The following is a 16,417-nucleotide window of genomic DNA, read 5'->3' as shown; positions in this document are numbered from 1 at the left end:
AATATATATCGGCAGTATTACTCATGCCTATAATGCCTGCTGACCCATGCCCGATGTGTTCATCGCTTCACTAGTTCCATGTTGCAGCAGAGCCAGTCGAGAGCATATGCGCACAAAATTCTGCTCGGCTTTGCAACAGAACGACACACGTCTTATTGTGGGCCAAATGAAGTCAGTCCGATCGGGGAAGCACAGAAGGACACACACCGTGGCATCCCCGGCCTCTGACACAGAAGTGGAACAAAAGAAAGGGCTGCACACACGAGACATGTACATGCTCTCGATCAGAACACCATGCAATGCCGGGAAAGCAGCTGGTCCAGCCAGTTGAAATATACCCATGAGCACCTGAAGCAGATGCCGCTGCGCAGCACGCTCCTCAGTGCAGGTGGGCTGCCAGGGCAACAGCGGCTTCCCAGACAATAACAGCAGCCAGTGAGAGCAGCAGCGAAGGGATCAGAATAACCTCCAGCAAACACAGCCCAAGCTCAGTGCGGCCGGGGCCTTCGCGCTTGAGTCGCCGGAAGGCCCCTCTCTCCTGGGCTTCTAAGAGGTACAGCACGATGCTCGGCAGGACAAAGCCAAGCATTGTATGCGCGAAGCCGAGCACGCATGGGCAGGCCTGCTCCGGCGGCATGGCTGGCGACTGCAGCTTCAGGGGCGCTTGCAGCAGGTGCGAAAGCTGACTCAGCACCTGCAGAACGGCACAGGGGTGACATGGGATGAATGACATGAGATTGGCATGCCAGCCACATGAGGTGCCGAGCACACGCTGCCAATCACCTCATGCTACCAAAGCAAACAGGTGTGCCATGTCTAGCGCAAGTGCCGACCCATGCTCAAAGCGGAAGGGAGTCCTCATGTACTTGCTATTCATGGGCTTGACACGTTACGCTCTTGCATACAATGTTGTAATGGAGGTGAGCTTGGTGGCAGTGGGCCCAAGGTGAAGGTGGGGCGTGTTTGGAGGGGACCCACCTCAGCTGTGGGCGCAAGCACTGAGCCAACCTGACTCATGATGTTGGCACAATCCCAGGGGAGGCCCATCAGCGAAGCCGTAAGGCATGCTGCCTGCACAGCCAAGTGCTGTGAGAAGGGCAGCTGTAGCGCAAGGGGCAGCACTGCCAGCTGCAGGACCTTCCCCGCCAGCACTGCCCAAACTGCTGCAGGATGCGACTGGGCTGTCAATACATGCATTGTGCCAACAGCCAGCGCCATCATCAGCCTGCACAACATGCCAAGACTCCTTCAACAAAGCATGCACCTTCAGAGTGCTCATGAGTTGGCTTTTCACAGCGTGCAAGCGATGAGGCATGTGCAGTCTGGATTTCCTACATCAATCATCATCAAAGCACCAGGGCAAGCCGGCTGCCTACCGTATGATGATGACGAGAAAGGACCGATGAGAGAGATTCGCTGCAGACCATGGGCCCTTGCTGTGCCCCAGAACAATGGCAAGTTCCATCATGATTAAGATCGAGGCAGCTGCCACCGCTCCCCAGCTTGCCGCATATATCCCAATGATCAATGACCCAAAGCCCAATGTTGTGCATGTGACGATGTCTTTCCTTGCCTGCATGCACAAAACAGCATTGAAAATTTTCAGCAGCGATAAGGGCATGAGTTAATCTGGTTTTGCTGAAGATTTAGTATTGGATCACCCACCTTCCTGGACGAAAAATAACGCCTGTATTCTGCTTCAGTGGACCCTGACTCAAAGGTGAGCCAAGGCCTCTGCTCCCAAGTCTTGGAGGGCCTTTGCAGCGTCGTTCTTGCTGCTGGCTCTCCACTTGCATGCCTCCCACGCATCGCAGGATTGTGGTCTATTTCATCCTTTCACTTCGCCGTGCATATACTTCCACCTGGCAGCCAAAAACTCAAGGTCTTCACACAACTGGCGTTAGGGGGCTGCAACAGAAGGAACTTCAAATAGCAGCAAAATCAAACTGTCATCTCCCCTCATAAAAAAGATATGACTGTATGGATTGCGCTTCAAACAGCCTATCCAGCCGAAAATATGACGACCGATCTGTGGCGTTGGCACCGAATATTAGCACGCGACCAGCGCAGGGGGGAAAAGTGCAATACTTTTCTGCAGAATCCTCAAAACCTATGAATGCGGATGCCCTTTATCGGCATCCGAAATATGTGACTGAAAGCGGGAAGAGTTCCTGATGAATACGCACGACAGCCGAAAGTTTCGTGAAAGCACAAAACAACGCAAGCTGACATAAGATATTTACAAACAGATGCATGAATTCCCATATGTTGATACAAAACTGCTAACAAGCGACAAGCCAGGATGCCAGGGTAGAACTACAACATCAGACGAGTCACGGAACATGCCTCTTATTCCAGTCAGGTCTCGCTGCAGGCAGTGAAATCAATAGCTCCATTCCGGCCAGTAACATCTTTTCTTCCACGATCGTGTTTCGGAGGGAAGAGAGAAGAGAAGAACAACAAAGTGATTCAGGCAGGATGAGGTCATGAATCAGAAGATGAGGTCATGCTCCCCAGGGCGCACAGTGAAGGTATCTTCAGTGATCTTTGTGAGCATGTGCACGCTTGGAGACTCCCCTCGCAGGAACACGTTTGCACGCCTTGCACTCTGGTGGTGCCTGCCAAATGTGTCGCGCGGTACGGGCAAGAGCTACAGATGTGCCACAGTATGAGAGTCTCAGGCTGAAACCGTATGGCGCGTCTCAGCGCGCGCAGGCGGCCGTCCGACAACCTTCAGGTCTTGCCAAGTGTGCCACAGTGCAGTGCACTCACGCGAGTCACGGAGCTTTAAAGCGAACAATTCTCTGACCATGGTACCATCATGATGCAGATCTCACCAGTGATAAAATTTCATATGTGGCCCTGCACGGCGCATGTGCAGTGCCAGCTCTATTTGAGTTCCTGCCACTGTCATCATGAAATTATTTTACCTCACGGACATCATGTACATCACATGATGTTGGCATGGGTAACAGTAATCATAGCAGTGCATGCGTAAGCTCGTTCTGCACCTCTTCAAAAAGGTGCAGAATGCATGCATGCTCAGCAATGACTATCATGATGGCACAGGACAGAGTCCTTTAGCTAGAGCGCGGAAACCTTTTACATGCACTGCTCAGCCATAAGTCGCAAGGTATGGCATAGTTCACAAGAATGCACACACACCTCAATTCATGCCATGCCATGGCATGCCTTGATGCAAGGCGCTAGGGCATCCCAAATTCTGGACTGTGAGACTCCCTATAGACTATATCCTATTTACAGACGTGTCAAAGGTATTTGTGCAGCAGCCAGGCTGCTGCATCATTGACACGGAGCTGAGCCGCCTATTCAAGTTAGGAATCTGATCTCATGGTGCAGGGACAACATTACCTCTCGACAAGGTGCCGTCCTGCCTCATACGGACTTCTCAAGCAATACACCAAGACTCCATCTTTCTGCAACATGCTGTCTCTGCCACTGCATGGCAGAGAGCGTGAGAGACAGAAGAAATGGCCCTTTGCACCCAAGATTTTGGCACCATGGTGTGCTGTGCAACATTTAACAAAGTGTCCGGACCCTGGAACACATTGAATCACTGTCCACGTTTACTGAAAGTCTCTGTTGGTACAACTCTGGCCTGTGCAGTCCTCGATTGCTGCTAATCTCTCCCTTGCCTGCTGCATACCAGGTACAGCTCTTGTGGTGTTTCACTGTTTCTAGACTGCAGGATTAGTAAGCTTAGGCAACGCCGGCGCGGCGGGCGCCCATGTGGTGCATGGCCTTCTGCGACCGCGTCAGCACCCCCTTCACGTCCTTGTCCGACAGCCGCCGCATACGTGCCGCCTTTGTGCGCGCACGAACCTGATCCACATGCTCTCTCAATCTCAAGCTCAGCATCCTTAGCAATGTGCCAGAAGCAAAAGACCTCCCTTGCAGGACGCCGGGAGCTTCCAAAACTGTGAATGAGTCATCCCCGAAGGTAAAACTGCGCACAAAGCCCGCATGGCGCACCTGTGAGAGTTTGGCCGACCTGCCGCGGGCGTGCAGCGGAAACTTGGGCCTCCCGGCGAGATCCTCGCGCAGCAGCCGCCGCTGGCCGCCGCCCCCGGGAAGCGCGAGCGGCCAGCCGCCGCCGGCGCCGCTGCCGCCGGCATATGCGAGCGGCCGGCGCCCCTCGAAGTAGGAAGCCATCTGGTAGTCGGCCACCATGCCGTGCAGCTGCGAATGATCCTCCTCCCTGCGCCCGCTGATCAGCCGCGCAAAGCCCTCCCCAACAACACCCTGCGCATGCATGCGCCGCGAGCGATCTAAAACTAATAAAGGCATCTCTTACATCTACGAGGACCAGCAATCTATCCACATTTGCTCTCTCTGCCGCCCACGTCTGCTTTCTGTCTCAGTCGAACAGGAATGGAGCAGCTTGGTTGAGGGCCGCATTGAATGAGGGGCAGCTCAAAGTCAGCTGATGCATCAGAGTTGCTGCAGTGCATGCCAGTTTGTTCTTATGCTGGTAGGTCCAAAAGTGCGCAAGATGAGCAAGCGGAAGGCCGCAGCACACCTGCATTTCGCCGTGTGGTGGCGCCAGAAGCTGGGCATCAAAATTGAGGTATGCAGGCTGGTACACGCCGTCCTGATCTACTGTCTGCGCCGGTGTCACCCAGGTCACTATACGCAGCAGATCTGCGCACACACAAACAGTAATCTTAGTCAACAAGCCAACCCGTCCTTAATTTACAGTCAGGTTCGGAACAGGATTTTGCGAATGTGACTTCACAACACGTGCCATGCACGGCAGCGGTGAAGCAGCAGGAAGCAGCAAGGACAGTGCTGACAGAGGCACCTGTGACTATCTCCACGGCATTGCCCAGCTCTGGGTACTGCAGGCTCCAAGCCAGCAGCAGCTCTGAGCCATCCTCCACAGCCAGCATGCGCTCCTGCTTAGTTTGCTCCTCTCTCATCCTCAGCTCCTGGCCATTCATGAACACTACAGCGCCCCACAGCCAGTAAACCTCAGCTCTTGCACCTCTCTTCACAGGACGCACACTCGGAATTTACTTGCATGCAAGGAATGATGAATCTGACTGGCAGCGCAAGGGAACATGCCATTTTCAGTGAGGTCATCGCGTTCTGTCGGAACACAAATCTCAGTGGCAGGGAAGAGCACGATAGTGGTTTTGTCTTGTGTCCTGGACATACCTGCAAGCACGTCATGTGCATTCACACTGACGATGATCTTGTGCTGGTGGTACTGCACACCCAGCCCCTCAATGAAGGTTCCGGTATGGTTCCAGGCTTGACCAGCCTGCAGCTTCATCGTCACCTGTGACAAGCATCACATCAGGTCAGCATTAGCATATTAATCCCTTTCTATCCCATTGAGAAGTCACCTAGGATGAGGGCGTCTAGCCTCTGGGCTGTTTGAGATTCGGTGGCCGTAGAGATTGGGCTCTGTCGGAACCCACCTGGTGCTCATCTGCCGATATAAGGTCATAGTATTGCCCTGCTCTCCCTGGAAACTGGAAAGTGTGTCCATCAAAGCTGGTCAGCACGGGATAGCCATCCCCCATCGCAGCTGCCCACGGTTCCTGCAGCATGGACACTAAATTTATTCCTATCGGCTAGGAACCAAGTCTGGAATGCATTTATGCAATATTTACACTTTGTCTGTCCAGCTGCAAGTGTTCTCGCCAGTTCGTTGGTTGCGGCAGCACGGACCTCTGCGTCTGTGGTGCTCGTCGGTAAGCCTTGAGCCCATGCCAGCCTCAGCATCAACACGAATATGGCGAGAAACTTCATTCTTGTAAGCGCTCTGCCCTCGCTGGCTGCTCTATGCACGAAAGCTATGGTGTAGCCAACTCGCGTCACTGGAACAGGAGGTCGTCGCACCCGACATAGAAACAGAACTAAGCAACTGATTTCGGATGTTCGAGGCTTCTCTTACACTCGATAGGGGGAAGTTAGATTTCGAAGAGGATCTTTTCGACAAGCAAGTTTTCCGTTGTGATTCCGGTGACTCACTGCTGATTGAACTTGAATTTCAAATTTTTCGCCGTCGTAGACAGGCCCCACATGTTTGGTACCATAGGGCCCAGCACCCATCATGATAACACTGTACACATCTCCATAATTTGGGAGTCCAAATTGCGGTCTTGTGACGATCAGTCTCTGGCAGCCAGTACCGAAGAAAATGCGACTGCAGCAGTGAACACTGTGCACATGTGCTGTCCAATCGTACTGCCCGGCGCTAAGCGCGGCCTGTACCCTGTACCCCGGCCGGTGGGTGCTTTGCGGCACAATCCAGCCACACAAACTGAGGCACTTCTGCGGTAACCGGTGCGCTTTCACGTGGCCTCACCTGCAGTGAGCATGACATCGTCATCATGCATGCATGTCGTATTGATTCATGCATGATGTGATCACATCCATGCCATGTGAATGCATTGCCAGCTTCAAGCTGAAGTTCACCGCATCAAAGCTTCCTAATCGGTGGCCTGTGAGAGCATGCGGAAGGACTGGAATTTAAGGTAGCCTCAGATTGACCTTAAGCAGTGCATACAAGGCTACATTTCACTCATTTGGGATGACTGGGCAGCTGGCTGCTGGCTGCACTGGTAGTGTGCTGACGCAGTAAAAATGCAGTGAGGGCAACAGCAGTGACTCACAAATGCAGTAGTCGGACCAGCGGCAATGCCTCAAATCCCAAAGATCTTACATGGCCAGAACTGCTTTAAATTGAAGATAAGCACAGCAACTGAAATTCACTCACGCACGTCAACTTCAAGTTGAAGCAGTTCTGGCCATGATGCTTATCAACACACATCGAAGATAATCGCGTTTGCAGACGCAGTCTAGCCTTCGTAGAATATTCCTCTATAAAATCTGCACTACCTAGTCCATGCACACTGCCAAAAACATATGTTATTGAAGATTATAACAAAAAGCCCAGCCAACCTATATACTCTCATGACCATTACAGTGCCTACAAGAAAGGGCAAATGAATAAAGTCTGGATGATCCACACTCATTGTCATGCCAGAAAGATTGTTCAGTAAGCCATGTCAAGAAGTAAGCTGATCAGCTCGCAAGCAACACAGGCACCAGTTGTCCCAGCCGCCCACCATGAGTGAAGCTTCACTTTGGATTTCTCACAATTGCTCCCAAATCCCTCAGGCTAAGCCCCAAAGCTAGGAGAATTGCTGCTTTCCAATCAGTGCAGCAAATGCATGATGCTACAGACAAACAGAAATAATCCTCAATAGGAGCCACCCACAAAGAGAAAAGTCTGACAGCAGTACCAGGAATGCAGCAGCCTGCTGAGCTGCATACCCCAAATAATAGGAAAAAAACAAAGACCAGAAGACAAGCGTCCTGATACATGTACATCTGTATTCAAACCCAGGCTTGTCGCCCACTGGGCCATTGCCTGTCTTCTGCCCTGAAAGAGAATGTGCTGCACGAGCACTTTGAAGAAAAAGAAGAAGTCTAGAGCTCTGACAACCGGTGCCAGCTTGCATGGGTGTCACAGCTGCCACAACAGAGCGTTGCAAAAAAGACATCGGCGGGTCATCTCAGCCCCAAAGACTGCCGCCATATAATCCAACATCGTAATTGGATGTTTGCCCTGTGGTGTCCCGAAAATTCCAGCCCCAACATCCCGCATACCCTGTAGTATTTTCTAATTAACCACCTGTGGCTCTTCCAAATAAATTCATTGTATGCCTTGCTGTCTGTCAGATCTATATATCATCTTGTTTGCATTTAGCAGCAGATGCACACATCCCTGCAGGGTGCTCTGCACCCAATGACACACCGTTGACTAAGCAAGTTAGCATTGCCTCCGTCAGGGATGAAGAACCACCACTAGCTGCATGGGTAAGAGCTTCAAGTCAAGTCTGCTCCAGAAAGCAATGTCCTGTTCTTATCTTTCTTTATTAACTTGCTGCTGATCCACAACCTCTCATAGCAATATCTGCTTGCTGAGCTATCACCAGCCCACGATAATTTTCACCAGCGTACCGGAGTGCATTCTTCTCAGGCCTAACTGTATTTCACCGCCGTATGGTGTCAGAAAGTGAGGCTGCAATCCTTATGTCAAGCTGCGGGGACGCCAGCTGACAAGCACATGTTCCAGCTTCGGCAGAGAACCTGCCAATGAAGTGGACATCTGAAGTTGATGGTACAAGTGTGCATTTCTTCCCATATTCTGGCGGCCTATCTGCTTCTGTGAGCGTCTCCAGACAGTGCTGTGCACACGCCTGTCGCACTCTGCTGGCCCCTCCAAATGTCACAATATAATTGTAGATCACTTTCCGCCGCCATATGGAGCACAGATCAGCGCACAGCTGTCCTGGGTAGAGAGAAGCTTCGTGCGCGCGGCCGGCATGGTTTTGCCGTCAAACATTCATCTCCTGACCCTGCAATGCACAGAAAGGTATCAGCTGATGAATTGCAGTTTGATGGTCAATCATGCAAAGCCTGCGAGGCTATACTCAAGCAGCAAGATTGCTCTGCGCACTCATGCAATGGTGAAAGTGCTACACATCAGCACTGGCGAGGGTTGTACCTCTTCCACAGTGTTGGCAGAAGGTGCGCAAGCAGGGGCCAGCAGCTGCTGCCGACTTGGGCAGAGAGGAGCTTAGACTGGATATGAGGTCCAAAGTACAATTGTGCTTCTCTGCCCAGGCCACGAGGCGCTTTCGAAGTTTGTCCTCGGCTTGGATGGTGATCCAGCCCTTCAGTGGTACGCCGGTGAGAGGGCACCTGGGCTCCACGTCTGCGGTGCATGAATGTCTTCTGAGAATTTTTCTTGTTGCATGAAATATTGACATGGTTGTGGCATCGCATCGGACGATTTGGCGTTCGAAAAAGGCAGACAAGGGAAGCGTCCAAAAGCGATTGGTTCAGCAGGACGGAACTCGCTTACCCTTTGCGCACTGTCGAAACCACTTCTGAAGACTCGATCTGTCGAAAACACTGTCTGAGTTCAGGAGCCTGACTGGCTCCGTCATCAAGCTGCAACACAAGACGGGATGTCTCAGTCACTGTACTGCGGATTGCAGGATGAAGGACACCCGCTCAAGAATCTCAGTCTCTTCACAAGCGCTGCTATGAACATGCGTGGAAGAAAACTCACCTTCCTGTCAAAGGATCGAAGAATTCCACAGGCGCCTCGACCTTCAGAGGAGAGCCGGGGAAAAGGTGTCCAAACGCGTAGCACTCTCTCGACACGATCTCTCCCGACATTTTCACAACTGGGTCTGCATCAACAAGATTTGCATCAGAATCACCTTCAGACGACGAAAGGAGGAATCTTGCCAAGTTTTGCAAGTGCCATAGGCGCATAGGACACGTCCACTCTCTGAACGCATCTGAACGCATGCCTATGCCAGGTCCACAGACAATTCTAGGGTGCCCGGATACAGATACCTTTGCATCCTGATGCAAAGATAGGATCTTTCTGACATCTCATCCACAGAAACACTTAAAGACGGGGTGACATGGCATTCACTCAGGGTGGCGCGATCGCCACTGCAACTCACCCGAGATTTGTCGCGCGCGCTCCCTCGCGTGTGTTCCTGTCGCAAGCCGATCCGACTGAGCGTGAATCCGATGGACTGATACTTCTCACAGGCCTCTTTTCCCTCCGCATATGCAGATTGGGGCGAGAGAGACCGTCGTGGCCTGTCCCCCGTGGCCGAGCGACGTCATTACCAAGCGATCAAAGCGATGACACGATGTCGCCGAGGTTCGCTGGCGTCCCTTTCAATGATCGATTTTTCTGCGCCAGTCGATCATGTTCCTGAGCTGCTATTGGAAAGGGCAGGGGATTTTCTTTTCGATTGAGGCACTGCATCTAAGGGGCACTCATTCAGCTACGGAGGAGGAGAGCAGTGGGGTGAACTAGGCTCCTAAACAGCAGCAAGAACACAATGTCTTTCCTGTTTGCAAGACAGAGCTGCTGTCATGGCATGCAAAGGTTGCCTTTTGTATCTCAAAATTGTACTAAAAGGATTGCCCGATCAAGACCGCAGATCGGAGCACCTGGTCGTCAAGTTCACATGTCAGGGTGAGCGATCCTCCACAATCATAAAGATCAGTTTTTTCGCTGAAGGATCGCGAATGCGTTCTTCATACTTGTTCACTTCAACGCGGAAACAGCCTTAAGACTCCGTCCTGGGGTTCACATGGTGTCTCTGTGTCGTGGGTGCAGGAAGCATGGGTTCAGGCAAGCCTTGGTCTGTTCAGCCTCCAACGGAGCTGGTGCAGAGTATGTGGAGCCTGATGGTTTCAGAATAGAGAAGGTTTGCACCGTGTCCACTGCCCGACAGCCCATGTCCTAATGCTGCATGGGTAGAAAGAAATTGTCTGCATCCAGCCGCGTGCACTATAAGACACCCCACAGCTGCAACCTCGAGACTTTGTTTTTACCACCAAACTCCAGGCTGCTGACAGAGCACTGTGCTCTCATGGTCACAGGTTTCCTTCGGGTCGCTGCTGACTCCTGTGGGGCTCTTCTTCCTAACCTATGGATTTGGCGCCTTCTTCCAGCTTCTGCCTGGCGCTGAGGTGGCGGCGCTGCTGCTCATCTACGGCTTCCCCATCACGCTACTGGGCTTTGCGCTCAGCTATGCGCAGCTCAAGCCCGTGCCCTGCAAAACCACTGTGCAGGCCCTCTCCCTGCGCGAGGCACAGGCCACCGACATCCAGAAGCAGGTGAGCGGTGGATCCACTAGATATTAATGTGATGTCTCTACTGCATGTGGGGCTTTGATCCTACAGGTGTTAAATTGGATGCATGGCAGCCACATTAGGAACTAATATGCCGTTGGCCATTGTTGTGTTGCTTTTCTTGTTCCTGATATGGCTGCCATGCCGAAGTGTGGCTCTGCTTAATGCTGAGTGCCATTTGCTACTGCAATATGTTTAATGTTGTGTCAGCAACGGGAAGGTCGAGCTGAAGAAGGTTGGGCCGTGTTGTGATGGTTCAGCTGAGGGAGGATGTGACCCGGTACCGCTACGGAGATGAGCAGCACTTGGACGAGGCCTTGAACCGGATCTTCCAATTCGGCCGGCAGACAGGCATCCCCCGCAGGTACCCTCCTCTCAAGGCCCCACCATTGCTACAGAATGCATGAATGCATGAGATTTCTTCCAAGAAGGTTATCCATAGCATGCATCATGCCACCATGTCAATGTGGAAAATGGTGCCCTGCTGTCACCAAGGAGATTCCTGTGCATCTGCAAAGGATCAAGATGTGGGGCGCTGCAAAATTCGAGCGGGGTTCTGTGCAGGCTGACTCCCTTGCTGAGGGGGGTGCGCGAGGAAGCGCGAGAGGGTGCGTACACGCTGGTGCTGGAGTTTGAGACCAAGGAGCAGATGACGCTGGAGATGTGGGAGACGCGGCTGAACAAGATCGAGACCTTCTTTGGCCCCGGCATCAACGCTGAGGTGAGGACAATATCCTGAGCTGCTGCATTAAGATCATTGATTTTATATCAGAGAATGCTCGAGCCTATCATCACCGATGATGCTGGGTGGACGTGACATCAAATGCAGACATGCCCACTGCAATGGGTTTAATCAAATGGTTGATCCAGTAGTGCGCGATTGTGAGTTGCCACGACCCAATATTTTTGCTGGGTTGACCCACGCTTGCTGCGCGTGCAACTGGGGCTCTGGCTTACAATGTCTATTGTTGAGCATTGCTGATGTGTTCTGCCTGAGCGTATGCATTCACTGGTGCAAGAAGTCGAAACAGGTTGACACTGGTGACAGGTGGTCCCTGTGGATGGCGGTGTTGAGGTGGCTCTGAAAGTGGACGGCAGCGGAGCCGGCCGCGGCGGCGGCGAGCAGAAGGACGTGCTGCCGCCGCTCATGCCAGGGCTCAAGGCTCGTCAGCAGTGACAACCGGCAGCCGAGAAAATTGCGCTGCAGCAGCGGGTGGAGCAGTAATTCTTTGTGAGGCGAAATGTTTTTGGGGATACTTGTGGGTTTTGGAAGGCTGAGAATGGAGGTCTTGAATTTTCTTGTAGGCAGAGGCTGCAAAGTTTTGATAGAGTTTCAATCGGACAGCAGATTGGAGTCCATTCAATGGACCATGTATTCTTGTGGGTTTTGTAGATGACGACTGTGCCATTGTCAGAGTTCTCAGCTGAGTCAGAGCTCCTGCAAGTTGCATTGGCCAAGGAGCATGACACAGTCTGTTGCAAAACAGCACCAACTTTTAGCACATGACTGAAGACTTGCAGTTGCTATGTGGCAGACTTCCGAGCGTCCAAGCAGAGGCTGGTTTTTATTGGCACCACTTGTCTGTGCTGCTCCTGCACTGGCAGTCAGGAGTGATGTTTCCCAGAGGATTCAATCCAAGTTGGTTTGTGTAATCCAAAGTCATGCCATGATCCTGGTGACTGCACTGGCCCAGTGCCGGGCACTCTCCACTTTGGCCCATGCCGGCCGCCGGCGCCGCCATCACGGTGCGGCACGGATATCCATCTTTCTACATATCGCCGCGGCTGCTTCAGTGCATGCGGATGCATGAACAGTGCAGCCTCCGAGGAAGGCATGATACCGGCATACTCCTGCATTCCAATGTATGCCAACTATTGGATATATGGAGGACAAGAGAGGGATCTTGAGGGGCGCTTCGAGAAGCTATGTACCTACACAAAGAAGCTGCCCCAAACCCAATTTTGGCCCAGGCATCCCGTAAGCTACGGCTGCGCAGGTCCGCCGCATTGATCAGTCTCTATTAAATATTCTGCACTGGGCGGCGGAAAACTGGCTTTCTTAAGGCCAGTGAGATCGCAGACTCACGAAGGAGGTGAGACCGGGCGGAAGCCGCGAGCAGGTACGACGACGATCTCCTTCTCACACGTTACTCACTCCAAAAGGCAGCGGATCCTTGTCAAAGGCCTTGCAGCAGCTGCTGATTGGGACGAGGCATGTCTTTTTAAAAGTATAGGCAAATTTTGTTTTCTTGAATGCTCATGAGTGGGGTCATCTTCCTGGCCCGCAAAAGGCTTTTCTCGTGACCCGTTCCAGACCGTGGGCCGTCGTGAGTAGTTTCTCTTGGGACAAGTGCATCTGCATGCAAGGCCACAGGCCTTCGGATGACCTTAAGAACACCCTGGGAATGTGCATTGTGATTTTTGTTAGGCAAGAAGGGCGATACGGACAGGTCTTGCGCCACACACGTGTTGAGGGCCTTGAGACCGAGCGCGCCATGCCCAGGCCCTGATCAATCTGGTGCACTTTTACAATTGGTTTTCAGCTGTTTGCGTCCGTGATCAACGTATTTTACGTGGTCGTGAGACTTTGTGGCCCCTGGAATGCTCTAGAAGCAGTCCGCCTTGAGGCGCCCCATCGATGCTGCTGCTTGCGTCCGCTTCTTAATGCACTTCTGCGAGAAGGTCAGCTTTGCAAGTAATGTTCTTATGTTACATGATATACCCTATATGTGCTGTAAGTAGAGGAAAAGCTAGGGAGTCACTGTGGGCTAGGTCACATGGGTCAAAGTCAACTCCTTTCTTGATTGAGGAAGTTGATTCCTCAATGGAGATGCAGCTGCACGCTCATTGCTCAGATAGAATAGCTGACAGTTGACGCGGTAACAAGTCAATTTACAGCTCAACTCCGGCAGAATCACCAACTTCCTTGCGGAAATTCTGAAGTGAGTGCCCCTGATCGCAGGCTGATACATGGCGTCTGTCATGACCGCTCTGGGGCCGGTTGCTGATGCTGCAGCAGCCCCAGCTCCGGTGGAGGGCGGCTCCTGCCTGGGAGCTTTGGAGAACGACTGCAGCAATCCTGAATTGTCACACTCGCTACGCATCGGGGCCGTCTTCATCATCCTCGCCTGCTCCTCCCTCGGCATATGGCTGCCCTACATTGCCGGTGAGACTTGCTCGTGCCAGCTGCATGCTTGATAAGCACTGCACTGTTCTGCGTCTGAAAAGTAGGATGTGCACTTTGACACCTGTGATAGTGCTTGGCAGGTGCGAGATCTCAGCATATCATATCTCTGATAGGTCATCCCAGCTCAGCGTGGAGGGGCAATGTAGGAGGCTGCTCCACTTCAGTCTATTTTCTGATTTGCTGTGTGCTTGGCAGGGAAATTTGCTCTTGTGGGCCGGGAGACAAACTTGTTCCTGATCCTGAAGGCCTTTGGCGCGGGAGTGATCCTGGCCACTGGCTTCATCCACATGTTCCCCGACGCCGCATCGCAGTTCTCCAACGAGTGTCTGGGTAAGCTGCACTTCAATCAAAGCGCACTATGCTCTCTTGTGTTCCTCTGCGTCACAACAGCGCCCCTGCTGTAGTGCATTTTGTCTCTGTGGACATGGCTGGCAAAGTTTAGTTTTTACCTTTGTCCTCCTAAAGATGTTGATGTGGCTGAGGCTCACCTGTGGCATTTTGCACCACATAAAGGGAAGTGCAGTCTTCAGTAACTTGTCGTCTCCGCTAAATTGTACGCTCTCTGACGAGTGCGCTTGCAGACGAGTATATACATCTAACAGGCGCACTTGTGCTCCCATGCAGGCTGGCCCGACTACCCGTATGCATCTGCCATCGCGCTCGTGACTATTGTGGTCGTCCTGTTTCTGGAGAACCTGGTGTCCATGGCCTACGAGAGGCGCATGACCAGGCAGCTTGCGAGGCCTCACTCCCCTGGTGCGCCAACCTTGCATGTCCCCTTTGCCAATGTGACTCCCACTGTGCATATCTTGCCTGCCATTGCTGATCCAGAAGGATGCAGCTATAAAATGTCTGTTTGGCAAGAGCAAAGCCGTTATCCTTGGGTGATGCATGGCTGCATGCGACTCTGCGGTGCAGTGCATGTTAAATCTTTGGCAGGATGCGCTTTCCATGGGGCGCTGAGAGTAGGGTGTGTGATTGCAGAGGAGGGCTGCGCCAATGGTGCCTGTGTCCCTGAACTGGACGAGAAGGTGATTGCGCAGGAGGACGCCCGTGTCCGCAGCTTTGCCATCGCACAGGTGCCCAACCCTGACATTGCCTCCAAATTCATATTTAGTTTATTTAGGGGGTGACCAATGCGCTCAGTCCTTGCAGCACTTGTCACATCCATGCATCATGACAAGCACAGAATTTTGCTGGCCTCCTAACTGGCTTGGGTTTGGGGGGGCACAACATCATCATTTGACCTGGTAATTACCTCAAAACGGACTTGCTAGGAGTGAGTGGAAATTTGCCATGTTTACCGTGTGGCTGATGAAGTATTTCGTGGTTGTCAGGTTCTGGAGACGGGCATTGCGCTGCACTCGGTGCTGATTGGCATTGCGCTGGGCGTGTCCAACTCCCCCTGCACCATCAAACCCCTGCTGGCCGCGCTCACCTTCCACCAGTTCTTCGAAGGCGTCGCCCTCGGCTCCTGCCTCATCCAGGCAAGTTGCCACCTTCAATATCTCCCCTGCATGCAGTCATGCCACAGCTTTTTTGGTTGATCCTCACATCGGGAGTCCAGGATGTGTCTGCAACTGTCCCCTGCAAATGGAAGCGCTTGACAATACACCTCGCGGTGCCTTGCTAGCTCCACAAACATGTTGTAGAGTGGTGTTGGATACTAGGTGTGATCGCCAGATTGCTGGTGCTGCCTGGTCAATATTGAGATGACAGCTTGTGTGATTTCCAGCACCGTTTGCTCATGATTAACGGCGGTCTTATGTTTGACTCAGGCGGAGTTCCGGTCATGGGCATATGCGGTGATGGCAGTCATCTTTGCAGTCACCACACCTGTGGGAGTGGCGATTGGCATCGGCATCCAGTCCAGCTACAATGCTGACTCGCTGGCCAACCTGATTGTCTCTGGCATCTTTGACTCCATTTCCACAGGCATGCCCCTCTTTCCCACTCTTGACACTAGCTCAGTCATGCATTCATCGTTTTACTGAGCTTGGCACAACATATGTTGTGACCCCTCTAGAGGCAATCTGTCAGGATCATTGAGTGCTCTTGTTTCCCTGCTCTGTCTCTCTCAATTTCACTGCTGTCTGACAGCCTTTCCGGAACAGAGCAGCACAAAACACCGCTGTACCTTCTACAATGACATGCAGTCTTTGCTGCGTGATCAATGAGATGGACCAGGCCAGGACCCCAAACTCCGGAGGCTGCTGCAACTTTCCTGTTTTGAGAACTTCCTGGGCACCCTTAAATCTATTTGCGTGTTGCGGTGCAGGCATCCTGATCTACATGGCTCTGGTGGACCTGATTGCCGTGGACTTCACCACCAAGCGCTTCCGCAGCAGCCTGTCTCTGCAGGCTGGCAGCTACATCAGCCTGCTGGCCGGCTGCGCTGTCATGGCTGTGATCGGCATCTGGGCCTGACGGCACGCCCCTGAACGGCGCGCAGCCGGCGTTACCGGCTGAATGCATGGCATCTCGTGCAGGATCACTAATCTCATCTGATTTAGAGTCCCC

General features: G+C 52.6%; 4 protein-coding genes across 4 annotated transcripts; 2 read left to right on the top strand and 2 right to left on the bottom strand.

Moving 5' to 3' along the window:
* Window positions 1-379: 379 nt before the first annotated feature.
* COCSUDRAFT_63200 (hypothetical protein) lies at window positions 380-1,465 on the bottom strand (the record flags this gene model as incomplete). The annotated part of the gene is made up of 3 exons (XM_005648161.1): window positions 380-694; window positions 1,009-1,225; window positions 1,425-1,465. The coding sequence occupies 3 exons, from the start codon at window positions 1,463-1,465 to the stop codon at window positions 380-382; spliced, it is 573 nt and encodes a 190-aa protein (XP_005648218.1).
* A 2,255-nt stretch (window positions 1,466-3,720) lies between these two features.
* Window positions 3,721-5,778, bottom strand: COCSUDRAFT_41846 (hypothetical protein; the record flags this gene model as incomplete). The annotated part of the gene is made up of 7 exons (XM_005648160.1): window positions 3,721-3,843; window positions 3,994-4,263; window positions 4,541-4,662; window positions 4,823-4,966; window positions 5,179-5,302; window positions 5,445-5,567; window positions 5,698-5,778. The coding sequence occupies 7 exons, from the start codon at window positions 5,776-5,778 to the stop codon at window positions 3,721-3,723; spliced, it is 987 nt and encodes a 328-aa protein (XP_005648217.1).
* A 3,938-nt stretch (window positions 5,779-9,716) lies between these two features.
* On the top strand, window positions 9,717-12,376 carry COCSUDRAFT_66039 (hypothetical protein; the record flags this gene model as incomplete). Its single annotated transcript, XM_005648159.1, has 6 exons — window positions 9,717-9,727; window positions 10,193-10,283; window positions 10,459-10,695; window positions 10,971-11,074; window positions 11,275-11,431; window positions 11,759-12,376. 6 exons carry the CDS (start codon window positions 9,717-9,719, stop codon window positions 11,885-11,887), a joined length of 729 nt encoding a protein of 242 aa, XP_005648216.1. The 3' UTR covers window positions 11,888-12,376.
* Window positions 12,377-13,680: 1,304 nt separating this feature from the next.
* COCSUDRAFT_41844 (ZIP zinc/iron transport family) lies at window positions 13,681-16,324 on the top strand (the record flags this gene model as incomplete). Its single annotated transcript, XM_005648158.1, has 6 exons — window positions 13,681-13,876; window positions 14,093-14,227; window positions 14,522-14,653; window positions 14,882-14,976; window positions 15,235-15,388; window positions 16,176-16,324. The coding sequence occupies 6 exons, from the start codon at window positions 13,681-13,683 to the stop codon at window positions 16,322-16,324; spliced, it is 861 nt and encodes a 286-aa protein (XP_005648215.1).
* Window positions 16,325-16,417: the final 93 nt, after the last annotated feature.

Source organism: Coccomyxa subellipsoidea (genome assembly GCF_000258705.1).
Source record: "Coccomyxa subellipsoidea C-169, whole genome shotgun sequence".
NCBI lineage: Eukaryota > Viridiplantae > Chlorophyta > Trebouxiophyceae > Coccomyxaceae > Coccomyxa > Coccomyxa subellipsoidea.
This window is presented reverse-complemented; position numbering and strand designations above follow the sequence as displayed.